General features: G+C 57.6%; 1 protein-coding gene across 1 annotated transcript; it reads left to right on the plus strand.

Annotated features, from left to right (window-relative positions):
- Positions 1–7,779: 7,779 nt before the first annotated feature.
- On the plus strand, positions 7,780–8,649 carry LOC141750488 (caltrin-like protein 2). The gene is made up of 3 exons (XM_074605670.1): positions 7,780–7,859; positions 8,031–8,192; positions 8,382–8,649. Exons 1-3 carry the CDS (start codon positions 7,796–7,798, stop codon positions 8,384–8,386), a joined length of 231 nt encoding a protein of 76 aa, XP_074461771.1. The 5' UTR covers positions 7,780–7,795; the 3' UTR covers positions 8,387–8,649.
- The last annotated feature ends 4,072 nt before the right edge of the window (positions 8,650–12,721 follow it).

Below are 12,721 nucleotides of genomic sequence, written 5' to 3' on the forward strand. Positions count from 1 at the left end.
ACTGAGCATGGGGCAGATGGGATGGAATACCCCCGTTGATCAATTTTGGGTCACCTGTCCTGTCCACTCCTCTCCGCAGGTGGGACCCCTTTATGCTTTTCTGTTTCCAACCCTCCAACGAGGCAAATAACAAAATTAGCTGACCTTGGTTGTTATAGCAGTAAATATAAGCAAGAGCCTCTCTGTGTGCCTTTCCTTGGCACAAACTGTAAACATTGGTCTTATCACTCTGAGAACGAACCGTTTTTGACACAACATGCTGTTAATTTCAGAGAGTTAGAAGAGGCCTAGCTAAGAAGTAAAATTACTAAACAGAAAATTGGTTCTGTTTTACCTCAAACCAGAACACCCGCCAGCTCCATCTTCCCTGCAGCCGTGGTGGGAAGGCGCTTACGCCCCCCGAGGGAAGGGTCTGCTGGGGTGTCAGCAAGCCCCCAAACTCCCTGTCACTCAACAGAGCAGCCACCGAGCAATGTGGGGCAGCCAATCAACCCAGGACACAATGACCCCTGCCACCTCCAAGTGACCGGCAGCGGGTGTCAGCCTCTCCTGTCACCCCCCACAATAACCTCCTGCTCTTAATTACAGCTGACTGCCACAGCTGGTCTCTGGCAAAGCCACTGGCTCCTCGGCTGCTGCTTGCCAAAAAGCTTTCTTTTCTCAGCAAAGTGGGGGCGGACAGGGCAGTGCCCGCCTCACGCTTCCCTGGGGAGTGGGTGACCTCTGGCAGCCTGCAGTGGGCATTTCTCATGGGCTTCATTGGTGAGACCCCGGGAGCGATGCCTTCGCTCCTGGCATGGGGTTCGTGGTGAGGATGGAGCTCCCCGAGGCAGCAGCAGGGCTTCGGGGAGGACGTTTTCAGATGAACAAGTAAATCTGTGCGATGGTGCTCGCTCAGATTCCTTGATGGAGGCGTGCGAGCTTTAAGGGATTGTTTCAGCGATCCCTGCTTTAGGGGAGCCTTATTTTCCACCTCTTCATTTCTTCCCCCTTGTTTTTCCCTAAGTACAAAATGAAAAAAGAAATAAAAAGCAAGTGTAAGGTTAAGCCCCACCATCTCCTGTGCAAAACCCAAACCTCTCAGTTAACCAAGCTGGGTTTCCCCTGGGAATAAACAGCACCGTCTGTTTGCCCCGTGTTGATTATTTCAGATGACTCTTGGGAACGGCCACGGCCACGCTATCAGGGACCCCAATTTCCCACAGAGGAAGCAACACACACATCCATGTGCAAAATATCCCCTGAGGACGGGCAGGTGGGTCTCTGGGTCCCTGCCCCATGGAGGGGACACAGCAACCTGAGTGTGACAGCCCATCCCGCTGCTCACTGCCCTCCTGGAAGGCCCCAAAATTTGGGGAAAAGGGCTGTGCTTCCTCCTGCAGAGGGCACTGGGAACTTGTGCTTTTTGCTTTCCTGGGAAGATCCCCTGGAGCTGGAGCAGCTCCTGCTCACACCCCCCATCCTGCCACCCCTATCCTGCCACCCCTCTGCCTCCACTCTCCCTGGGCTTTGGGGCAGTCGGTGTAATGTGGACAAGGCTCTTGGGGGGAAAAGCAAGGAGCCACGGAGCTGCTTCATGTGGAAAACCACCGCCGAGAAGGCAGCCTGCTCCCCTCTCTGCCTGGCCGCCCTTGCTTCTCCCCCTGCACCGGAGCCGTGGTGACGTCAGCTCCTCTTTGGGTGACACCGAGGTGGGGTTGGGATGGCTTGGATGGGGGTTTACAAAGCCCAGCCAAAACATGCTGCCCGTCAGCTCTGTTTCGACAGCGCCGAACCACCAATCTCACCTGAATCCCCCAATTATTGAGCCTGGAAATGCCTGACCACCTCAACGTAGGAGATGCTCACAGCATGGATGGGTACCCCTATGAGGATACAGGCACCCATCCATCACGGATGGGCACAATGGGATGAGGATACAGGCATCCATCTGTGCCATGAGCATCTCCCACGCTGAGGATGCCCCCTTGCAGTGGCTTACTCCTCTCCCCTTTCCCCTTGGGAGATGTAGATCCTCTGAAGTGCGTTGCAAAATCCTGTCACTGTAGCCTTTCTGGGGGAAGGGAAAACTGTTCTGCATCAGAGCGTCTGATTTTGATATTCTGTCCCAGAAAGGGCTTTTGTTTTGCTGAGTTGGGTTTGCATCACCTTACGGCTTGCAGTAACCGAAAGACACATTTTGGCCAGCTGTGATGGCGTTTCCCATCCCATTGCCCTTCCTGGAGAGAAACTGGGCTGACAGGAAGATTTTTGCCCAGGACTGGAGCAAAGCCAAGCTAAAATGATCTCAAAATCCCTTGTGAGATGGCATTTCTCTTCTGTTCAAGCTATTAGATGAGTCTCTGACCTTGCTCTAGCCCTGCTCTAGTCCATGTCAGGAGATGACCTGATGCAATCCCCAGGGATGCTGGGGACCCCTCCGAGAGGCTGCAGGGTGGCTGACCCCACCACCACCCCAGGGGAAGGCTCCGGAGCCTTGGGGACCCTTCGGACCCGTAGGGAGTCTGCCCAGCTCTGGTGCCTTCCCCGGGGCTGAAACATCCCACATGCACCAGCCCAGCCTCGAGAGGAGGCTGGAGACCCACAACCCGCAGCCAAGCTCTTCTGCTGTGACAGATGGAAATGGGAAGGGTGTTTTTTTTTATGAGATGAGAGAGAAAAAGCTAAAGGCCACTTGTGCAATTAAGTGCCTTAAATGTGGATTTTATTTCGATGTAATGGGATGGTTATTGCATATAAAAGAAGTGCCAGATGGTTGTTAAAACCACATTTACTAAGTTCTAATAACTGTGCGTTTGACCTGTAGCCCATCAAGAGCTGCAATCCCTCATTATAAAATAGCTCGGGAGCCCTCACCCCAGACAGAGCCTCTGGCTGGTCTTTGCTGGGACCTTTGCACGGCAGCAGCGCTCGCTGTTCGGGGCAGGACTCGGCCTCGTGGTGCGGCTCTCCAGCCGCAGGATGCTTTGCCTGTCTCTGAACTTCAGTTGGTTGGTGATGGTGGCAAGGACAGAGCGACAGGGAGATGTGAAATGAATCTGCCAGCCTGGGGAGAGGGGGCAGGACTCCTCCATGGGGTGCAGGGCAGTGGAAGGTCTCTGCACACCCCAGGGCAGAGCTCCGCTTTGCTGCCCTACCTGGTGCCAAGGGGCTTGGAGGAGGGAGGGTGGAGGATGATGGGTAGAAGGTGGAGGACAGAGGATGGAGGACGGAAGATAGAGAATGAAGGATGGAGAGTGGAGGATGGAAGGTGGAGGATGGAGAATAGAGTGTGGAGGATGGAGAGCAGAGGATGGAAGATGGAAGGTGGGGGATGGAGGATGGAGTGTGGAAGATGGAGTGTGGTGGGTGGAGGATGGAAAGCAGAAGGTGAAGGATGAAGGACGGAGGGTGGAGGAAGGCCCTGGGAGGAGTGGGAAGCTGGGGTATGGCTCCTTCTCCTGCCCTCGTGGGAGCCTTGCTTAAACACATGCAGGTGCAGTCAGGGAAGGAATGGGGTGAATTTATGGAGGGGACTGCAGGTCCCGTCCCCGGCTGCCTCCCCACACCCACTACATGGGATCTGGGTGGCTCAGCCCTGCAGCAGCCCCGAGGCGGGCAGTGCACAGCACCAGCCTCCGCAGCACCTCTGGGCTGGATCTGGCCCCCGTGCATTCAAGGGGAGCCCAGGACAAGCAGGGGAGTGAGCCCCCAAACCTATGGGCTGTGCCACGCCATCCCTCCCCCCGGCTCCGCCTGCCGGCAGCACAGCCGGCATTCCTTCTTTGGTAAAGACTGCAACAATTCCCTTTTTAGGCTTAATACCACCAGTCCCGGGAAGGAACAGGAGCAAGGGAGCCCATTCCCCAGCCCCCAGCCCCACTCTGAGTGGAGGGGCTGCCCGCAGGGCTACAGCCCGTGCTCCGGCTGCCTGCAAATGGCTTTCCAAGGCAGTCCTTCTTCAGGGCACTCCTTGGCCCGGCAGCTCCTGCCTCACTGGAGGGGCGCCGCTGGTCCCCACTCGGCAGGAGCTCGATGGCTCAACCTGCTTTCCCAGGAACACACCTCACCCCGGCCAGCACGAAGGTATTACTGCGCTGGCTGGGATCTGCTTTCCTTATTATTACTCCCGGAAAGCTCTCCCTGATGAATCCCAGCTGGGAGACTTTTTTTTTTTTTGGGTCTTATTAAATTGTTGATATGTATTTTTGTGCAGTGCTGTTCGTCCTCTCCTCTCCATCCCACCCTGTGCCCCACTGTGCCCCCCCGGCAGGAGGGGATGAAGGGCTGCCAGGCTGCCTGGAACTGAACCTGTCCCTTCCCACCGACTGTCACAGCCGTGGTCTCCCCGCGCACCCCGTCCCCGGGAGCACTGCCTGCTGTGGGGCTCTCCCAGTTAGCCCAGTCCCTACACCGGCAGGGGCAGGGGCTGGCAGTGCCTCCAGCATCCCACACCCCCCTGACAGCAACCCCAGGGCACAGCCCCCATGTGAGCCCCCACAGCATTGTCTCCCGTTAGCAAAGTGATTTACCGACCCCCTCCGCTCCATGCTGCCCCAGCGATGTGACCTGCATCCCGCATCCCGGCACTTCCCAGCCCCGGGCGGGAGGATGGATGGGGAGCTGGGAGCAGGATGGGAACTCATTGAAAGGCTCAAACAGATGGGTTGTGTTTGCACCGTTCCCATTGTACATGTTGAAACTCTCCTGTTTTCAGGGGATGATGTCAGATTTGGGCTCCTTGGCCAGAATCCCTCCGCCGCGGGGAGGGAGATGGAGTGGAGGAGGTGGGAGTGGGAGAGGAGGCCACGGGGAAAGGGAGGGATCTGGCCAGGACACTCAAAAGATTTGTATGCCTCCCTCTCCATTGCATGAGAGACGGGATGAGGCAGACAGGTGAAACGCCGTTGCTCGACCCACTGCTTTTCCTGGCTCCCATTGGCTCTGGCATGCCAAGACCAGGTGTTTTCACAGAATCACAGAACTGTAGGCGTTAGAAGGGACCTCTGGAGATCATTTAGTCCAACCCCCTGCCAGAGCAGGGTCACCCAGAGCAGGTGGCACAGGAACGTGTCCAGCCGGGTTTTGAATGTCTCCAGAGACAGAGACTCCACCACCTCTCTGGGCAGCCTGTGCTAGTGCTCTGTCACCCTCAGAGTAAAGTAGTTTTTCCTCATGTTCAGATGGAATTTCCTGTGTTCCAGCTTCTGTCTGTTGCCCCTTGTCCTGTCGCTGGGCACCACTGAGAGGAGTCTGACCCCATCATCTTGACAGCCGTCCTTCAGATATTTATAAGCACTGATGAGATCCCCTCTTAGTCTTCTTTTCTCCAGGCTAAACAGCCCCAGGTCTCTCACCCTTTCCTCATCAGAGAGGTGTTCCAGTCCCTCGATCATCTCTGTAGCCCTTTGCTGTACCCTCTCCAGCAGTTCCGTGTCCCCCTTGAACCAAGGAGCCCAGAACTGGACACAGCACTCCAGATGTGGCTTCACCAGGGCAGAGTAGAAGGGGAGGATGACCTCCCTCGACCTGCTTGGCCACATTCTTTTTAATGCAACCCAAGAGACCAGCAAACTTGCTGAGGGTACACTCTGTCCCCTCATCCAGGTCATTGACGAATATATTGAACAAGATTGGACCCCCTGGGGAACACCGCTAGTTACAGGCCTCATCCCGACCCTGCACCGCTGATCACAACCCTCTGGGCTCTGCCATTTAGCCAGTTCTAAATCCACCTCACTGTCCACTCATCTACCCCACACTTCCTAAGCTGACCTATGAGGACGTTATGGGAGACAGTGTCAAAAACCTGTCTAAGTCAAGTTAGACAACCTCCACTTCTCTCCTCTCATCCACCCAGCCAGTCATTCCACCGTAGAAGGCTATCAGATTGGTCAAGCACAATTTCCCCTTGGTGAATCCATGCTGACCGCTCCCGATGACCTTCTTTTCTTCTACGTGCTTAGAGATGACATCCAGGATGAGCTGTTCCATCACCTTTCCAGGGATGGAGGTGTGATATTAGCCCTCCTCCGTCCTCAGGCACCTCTCCTGTTCTCCCTGACCTTTCAAAGATGGTGGAGAGCGGCTTCACAATAACAACTGCTATCTCCAAAGCACTATCAAAAATCCCTCGGATGGATTTCTTCTACTTCAGTTTCCCTGCAACTGAATCCAAGCCCTGCTCTTTGGTGTTTTCTCCTCTCTTGGAGGTGCAGCCCCAAGCACCACCTCAGCCGGATCCTGGCACCAGCTGGGAGCACAGCACTGTCCTCTCCAGTCCCGGCAGCAGCTGAATGCCAGAGGATTGCTTAAAAATTAATCCAATGCTTGTATTTCTCATTAAAAGTGCTAAATTATTGGTGCACGGCCCAGAAAGCCTATTTGGGTTGGCTAAATGCTCTCCCGGTTATTTAATCAATGACTTCACAAAGAGCTAAGTGCAGCCACAGAATCATTAGGGAAACTGGACAATAATTAACAGATATCCAGTAAGTTAAGGTCCAGTTAACGTGCCCCATGGAGACACGAGAAGGGAAGTCTGAGCAGGAAAGGGCACGGTGAGATGCCCACCATGCCCTGGGTGGAAAGCGGGGGCTCCCGGGGCAGCACGATGGCTCAGGGGCTGCGTGGAGCACGTCGGGGCGATGCCCGGGCTTTCGCTGTCCTCGCCCTGCCCAGTTGTGAAATCGGGGGCTGCCCAGGGGGGCCCTTCGCAGGAGCACGGGGTGTTTGGCTGCGGGTGCCTTCTCCTCCCAGGGCATTCCCAGCGCCTCTTTCCAGCACAGCTCAGGTTCCTGCCAGCCCCAGAAATCCCAAGGAAAGGCTCCGGGAACGCGTTACACAAGGCAAGGGGGACATTGACCTGTTGGTAGGAAATGGAGTAATTTCCCATTGCCCAAGAGCACCTAAAGAAAACAGCTTTGCCCGGAGCGGGGGTACGACCTCCTTGTGAGGGAGAAGACGGAGGCCTGAAGGCTGCTGAGATCTTTGTCCTCTGAGCAAGGACTAACAGTCCCTGATCCCTACAGCCATCAAGAGCTCGGGCTCGGTCACAGCGGGGCTGTTTGGCCCATGACAGGGCTTTATGGAGCTGATGCTCCTGCCCCAGTGAGGCCAGCCACCCTCTTCCAGCACCAACCTGCTTCCCGCATGGCAGCAGCCACCCAGAGAAGATGCTGGGGTTTGGGTGACCCCCATAAAGCTTGGGAAAGACTCATTCACCCCACCTTTCACCCCACCCTGAGCCAAAGCTGCTTTCCCCACACTTGCTTATGGCACCAGTGGGGCAGGAGCCAGCAGGGTGTGGGGCTGGGGCAGGTTTCCTCTGGGAAAACCTCAAAGGATCATCCCTGGGAAGGTACAGGCAGCCCCACGCTGATCTGCATCATGCTGTAAGGTTGGGTTTGCAGGTCCATGTGGAAGCAAGGTACAGAGGGAAACCCACATAATGGACCCGCAGAAGGGAGGACGGCATGGTCACCACCTGGAGAAACGTATCTGCCCAGGAGAAAGCAGCTCCACTGCCTGCAGCCTGCCTGGGGAGATGGTGCCCTGGGCCATCTCCCCTTGGCTTGTCCCTCAGCCCCAGGTGTGGCTGCAGGGGACAGTTGTGCAATGGAATAACTGCTTCTTGAGCAATTGAACAATCCTGTTGGTATCTTGTGCAAAAAGCTTCCCGAAAACACAACGCAACGGCAGAGGAAAGAGGTACAAACTTCGGCATGTGCCCAGCCCAACTCCCCACCCCCATCCTCCCCAAGGGTTTAAATGTCCCCCCAGCTCTCCACGCTCGCATCTCTCAGGGACACGCAGCATGAAGTCGGTGGCCGCCCTCCTGCTGGTGGGGATGCTCATCCTCTGGACAGAGCTGCCGACAGGTATGAGATGTCCCGGGATAAGGGACGGGGAGAAAAAACACAGGGGCTGGGAAGGAGCTGCGTTTGCATGGATCCTGTGGGAGGGGAGGGGAGAGGAGGGGGGCATTTGCTGGGGAGCATCTCCCCAGGGCCCCTCAGCAGCCTGGAGCAAACAGGTCCCTCCTCTCGCAGGCAGCGCCTGGTCCTGCCCACCCGTCCGTATCACCTGCGCCTTGCTCAACCCACCAAACCAGTGCTACAGCGACGGGCAATGCCCACGGTACAAGAAGTGCTGCCCATCCTTCTGCGGGAGGAGATGCCTCTCACGCCGGCCTGCCCTCCCCGTCTTCTACGGTAGGGTCTCGGGAACCCCCCCCGGGTAGCAGAGCGGGGATATGGTGACAGTGGCTCTGGGCAGGGAGCTGTGTCCAGCTGCCATAGCTCTCCACCGTCAGGCCGGTGGGGTGACCGATGGCCAAACGCGCGGGCTGGGGTCACTCTGAGCACCAGACCCAAGCTGTTGCTTTCTCTCCCTTTCCCCAGCGTGAGCTCCTGCTCCCAGGACAGACCGAGGACCTTCTCAGCATCCCCGTGCCACCCTGGCACCAGCCAGCTGCCCACGCCTCCGCTAAGGCTTGTCCTGCCCGATGCCAGCTCCTGGGAGGATGGGGACAGCCACCATGCTCAGAGACCACCCCGGCTCCAGGACCACCCTGCTCCCAGGCTGCCGCATGGTGTCACGTGCTGCCCGCTCGCCCTCTCCCTCCGCTTCCCCGCTGCTCTTTTAACAAATAAAAGAACTCGTCCTAGGGATGCTGATGATGTGCGCCTCCTTTCCCCACCTCCTTGTGCCTCTCTCCAGGCTCATCCTGGCACATGCTCCCGCTGCTGCTTTCACCCCAGCACTCCTGCCTGGGGAAGAGGAGGAAAACAGTCCGGCTGCGCACCCGGAGCGTGGGTAGGGGCTGGCACGGGGGAGCAAATCCATCCAGAGGCACACAAACCCCGGGAGGAGAGGGCGATGGGAAGTGGCTGGAGCAAAACGTGACGGGGTGATTTGGGGGACACTCCTGGCAGGCTGTGGGGGGCCCTGGAGAGCAGCGTGTCCCCCCGGGCACACCCCGGGACAGGCAGGGCCGTGGGCAGGGGACTGACCCTGCTGCCCAGGGGATGCAGGAGGCAGAGCATCCCTGTGGGTACCCGCTTGGGGCGCGGCTGGAGGAGGGTTACATAGACCTAAACCCTGAGAGGTGTTGAGCCCCTCACCACCCACCGATCCCGAGCTGGTGGGGAAAACTCAGCTGAAGAGAATTGCCTGGGAAAGCCTCGAGCCAGGGCACAAACACACAGCTCTAAGGGGTTCTTCTAACTTTTGTACAGTTGAGTGCTGGGGCCAAAAACCCAGGAAATGCTGAGAAGCACCAGCAGGAGAAAGTGTGTGCAGCCTGAGGGACCTGCCTGGCCTCTGCCCAGCACAACGGCAGAGCCGGGCATTGCCACCAGGCACGGCAGGGGCAGAGCATCGCCCAGCCTGCGCCGATGCCCAGCAGACAGTGCCCGCCAGCCCACCCCAACCACGTTACATGGAGCCACGGCTGATGCCAGGCTTGCGTGTCCCATCATCGTCTTCTCAAGCAGCAGACCCAGCCCAGGCTGTGAGCGGAGCCTGCTCTGTCTGCACGCACCGGAGAGAAGAGAGAGGAAAACGAGCGAGCACTGGACGGCAGGGGGAAAGGAACATCGGGGGGCTGGCTGGGAGGAGGCACTTTGCCTCCATGGCCCTCGACCCGCAGGTCCCAGCCGGACAGACCCCGCAGGCAGCCCGGCTCCAGCCCCTCGCACCTCCCTGCCCGGAGGGAGCATCCTGCAGGTGCTGCCCGAAAGGTGCTGCTGCAGGAGCTGCTGCTGCCCCAGGGCTGAGCCAGCCATCCCCGCTGCCAGGCACGAGCCAGGCAGCCCGGAGAGCAGCGTGAACTGGCCAGATATTTAAACCACCCACAAGCACAGCAGGATGAAACCTCTGGCTGCGGGATCGACACCTCACGTGGGCCAGGGCAGACACTGGGAGCTCCCTGGCCAAGGCTGGGGAGAGCATCTGCTGGAGCAAGTCCTTCCACAGCCACCCCCACGGAGGAACTGGAGGGAGGGAGGCAAAGACCCAGAAATTATTCAGTGACTGAGAAGGAAGAAGTCCTGAGGAGGACTTCCTTCTCTCACAGCACCCGTGTGGGACCGGCCCTGTGCAGAAGCAGCTGCTGAACACTTGACAGCTTGTTTAGATAGAAAGCAAGGGGGAAAGGGGATGGCAAGTCCTGACTCTGCAAGTCCAGGGGAGAAAAGCTGCTGGGAGCTGGTTGCCCCAAAAGTGGCACCTCCATCTCAGCCACCACAGCCCCCAGGGGTGTATCCAACTCCCAAGGCCTGAAGACATTTCCCATATGTTTGGTACAACGAACCACGCAAAATTTTTGGTATTGCCTCCTTTGGGGATGGTGCAAGCAGCCCAAAGCTGTGCCCCCGACACCGGGAAGATTTGCCCATCTTCCCCCCACATCCCCTGGGACCAGCAGCTGGGCAGACTCACGAGTGCTATTGGAAACTCATCCCAGCAAACCACTCTCCAGATGGGCTGGAAATACTGAGGCTTTGGAGGCAGAAAGCCCACCAAGAGGTAACGCTGGGGTTTGTGCTGGATCCACTGAAGCTCTGGGAGTGGTGACTGCTGAGGTGCGGCATCCCAGCCGAGCCTGGTGCCCAGCCCCTGCTGCGGCCATGGGTATCACTGCCAAGCAGCTCCAGGCTTCCCTCCATCCTCCCAGCAACAAGCAGCCTTAATAGATATTCCCCTCCTTCTACAGCACTTTTCAGTAAGGAAATCCTCAAGGGTAGGACTTTCTGGCACATCCCTAAGTGTCTCTGAAAGATTTTAGGAAAGCCCCGCTTGGCAAGCAGGGGAGGTGGAACAGTAGCCTGGGGGGACAGTGATGGTTTAGTGCGGGCTCTGTGTCTGAAGGTAACAGTGATGCTGTATCACTGGGGGGCGAGACTTGTCAGCCTTGGGGGTAGCAGGGCATTACCAGGATGGGTCTGAAATCATCAGCATGGAGAAGCCTGAATGACACCGCAGCACCAGTAAATATGGGATATTTGAGCTTGAGGTCTTCTCTTCTGTGGTAGAGAACAATAAAGTCAGCACTGCCCATTGTACCACCTCCCGCAGTGGGTGGGCAGGTCCTTACTGGTATCCTCTCGGTGGCCCCAGAGCAGGGACACGGGCAAGTCACTGGCACAGCTTTGGTGGTCACACAGAGGTTGCAGCCAGGCCAGGGGCAGGACGAGCCGCTGTTCTTCCCAGGGCTGAGAGACTGGAGAAAACCCTTTTCTTGGCTTTGGCAGCATATGAGTGTGGGTGGAGGGTGGTGACGGGCATGGGGGAGGACCCACCACAAAACTCCTGCATGTGGTAGAAATCCCAGCTTGGCTGATAATGTTTCCCTTCTGCTCCAGCTTTCCTTGAGTCCCTAAATTGGGAAAAAAAGGCCCTGGGGAGCACTCAAGAGAAACTATTAAAAATAATTAAAATAAAACAAAATAAATAAATACAGAGAGACTGAAGAAATAAACCCTGGCTGCACGAGCCTCCACCTCCTGCGCTGCCTGTGCCAATGCTGCTGGCAAGGCAGTCATCGGCTGGGGCACAGAGCTCCCAGCGTTTCTCAAACACTGAGCCCATTCGGGAACAGTCACCTGGAGGTTTCCTCCTCTCCCGGCTGGATTGGGACAGCAGGGATTTATCTGTGCCCCTGGCAGCAGTGGCTGCAGCTCTCCCTGAGCCCCAGCCAGCTGCAGGCAGGGGAGCAACAGCTATTTCTTCGCACCAGACCCACGTAGGGACAGCACTGAATTTTCCAAAGAGACCTGAGGAGCTGGATCCTGCTGAAGGAGATGAATATTTCGGGGCTGGAGCAGCAGCAGGGGCATAAATCAGCGTGGCTGCCATGTGGTTGCTCCAGGTTCCACCAGCCCAACTCAGCCCTGCTGGGATGGAGCTGGACAATGGGTTTGTCTGCTGCCTCCCACCCCACTGTCCCGGGGGGACACACTGCTCCTGCCCCGCAGCCAGTGGTGGTGGTGGGGGAAAAGCAGTTCCTGACTCTTTTAGCAACTGAAGTATCAGGTTCGGTCTCCTTTGATTCCTGGCTTTTGGTTTGCTCTCCTACTTCATAAATATTCAACTGCCAGATGCTTGAAAAAGCGCCTGTAAACCCCCTCGGCCCCCCGTGTGTTGGTGGGAGCGGTGCCCGCAGCCCCTGGCCCCATCCCGCCGGGATCCAGCCCGACGGCTACGGCACGGGAGAGAGCAAGCGGCCAAAGCCAACAGCTCATAAACAAGCCCCACGCCGAAACCCGCTCCCCCGGCGTGCAGGTACCAGGACCGTGATGGGAAACAGCTTGCGAGGGTGCGGGTCAGGAACCTACACCCCGTGGTGGCTCCAGAGGAACAGCCTCGGGGCTGATGGGAATGCAGCTTCTCCCCGGGAATTTGGGATTCTTGCTGCCTTGAGCATGCCCGGATGCTGTGCACGGCCTGCTCCCCTCCATCCACTGTCCGAGGACGAAACCCAAGGGGTTCCCTGGCACCCAGGGGGTGATGGGGTTAGAGGGAGGCTTTTTGCAAGAGGAGCCTGATGTTTCTCTGCCCCCTTTCCCCACCAGCTAGAAGCAGAGTTACCAATCCCATGTGCCCACTCGACCTGTTGCCAGCTGGGGACACACGCCTGCACCACTGGGATGCGCCAAATCCAAAACGCTCCTGCCTGCTGGACACCCCCTCAGTGACGGCTTGGCCAGGGATGGAGGCACAGAGCGGGGAGAAAAAGGCG

This window comes from Larus michahellis, chromosome 12, assembly GCF_964199755.1.
Source record: "Larus michahellis chromosome 12, bLarMic1.1, whole genome shotgun sequence".
NCBI lineage: Eukaryota > Metazoa > Chordata > Aves > Charadriiformes > Laridae > Larus > Larus michahellis.

What these genes read in the sequence shown, in the direction of transcription:
- LOC141750488 (XM_074605670.1), top strand. Translation starts at nt 7,796, where the DNA reads ATGAAGTCGGTGGCCGCCCTCCTGCTGGTGGGGATGCTCATCCTCTGG. An exon ending in CTGGACAGAGCTGCCGACAG is followed by an intron (nt 7,860 to 8,030) that starts GTATGAGATGTC and finishes CTCCTCTCGCAG; the next exon opens with GCAGCGCCTGGTCCTGCCCA.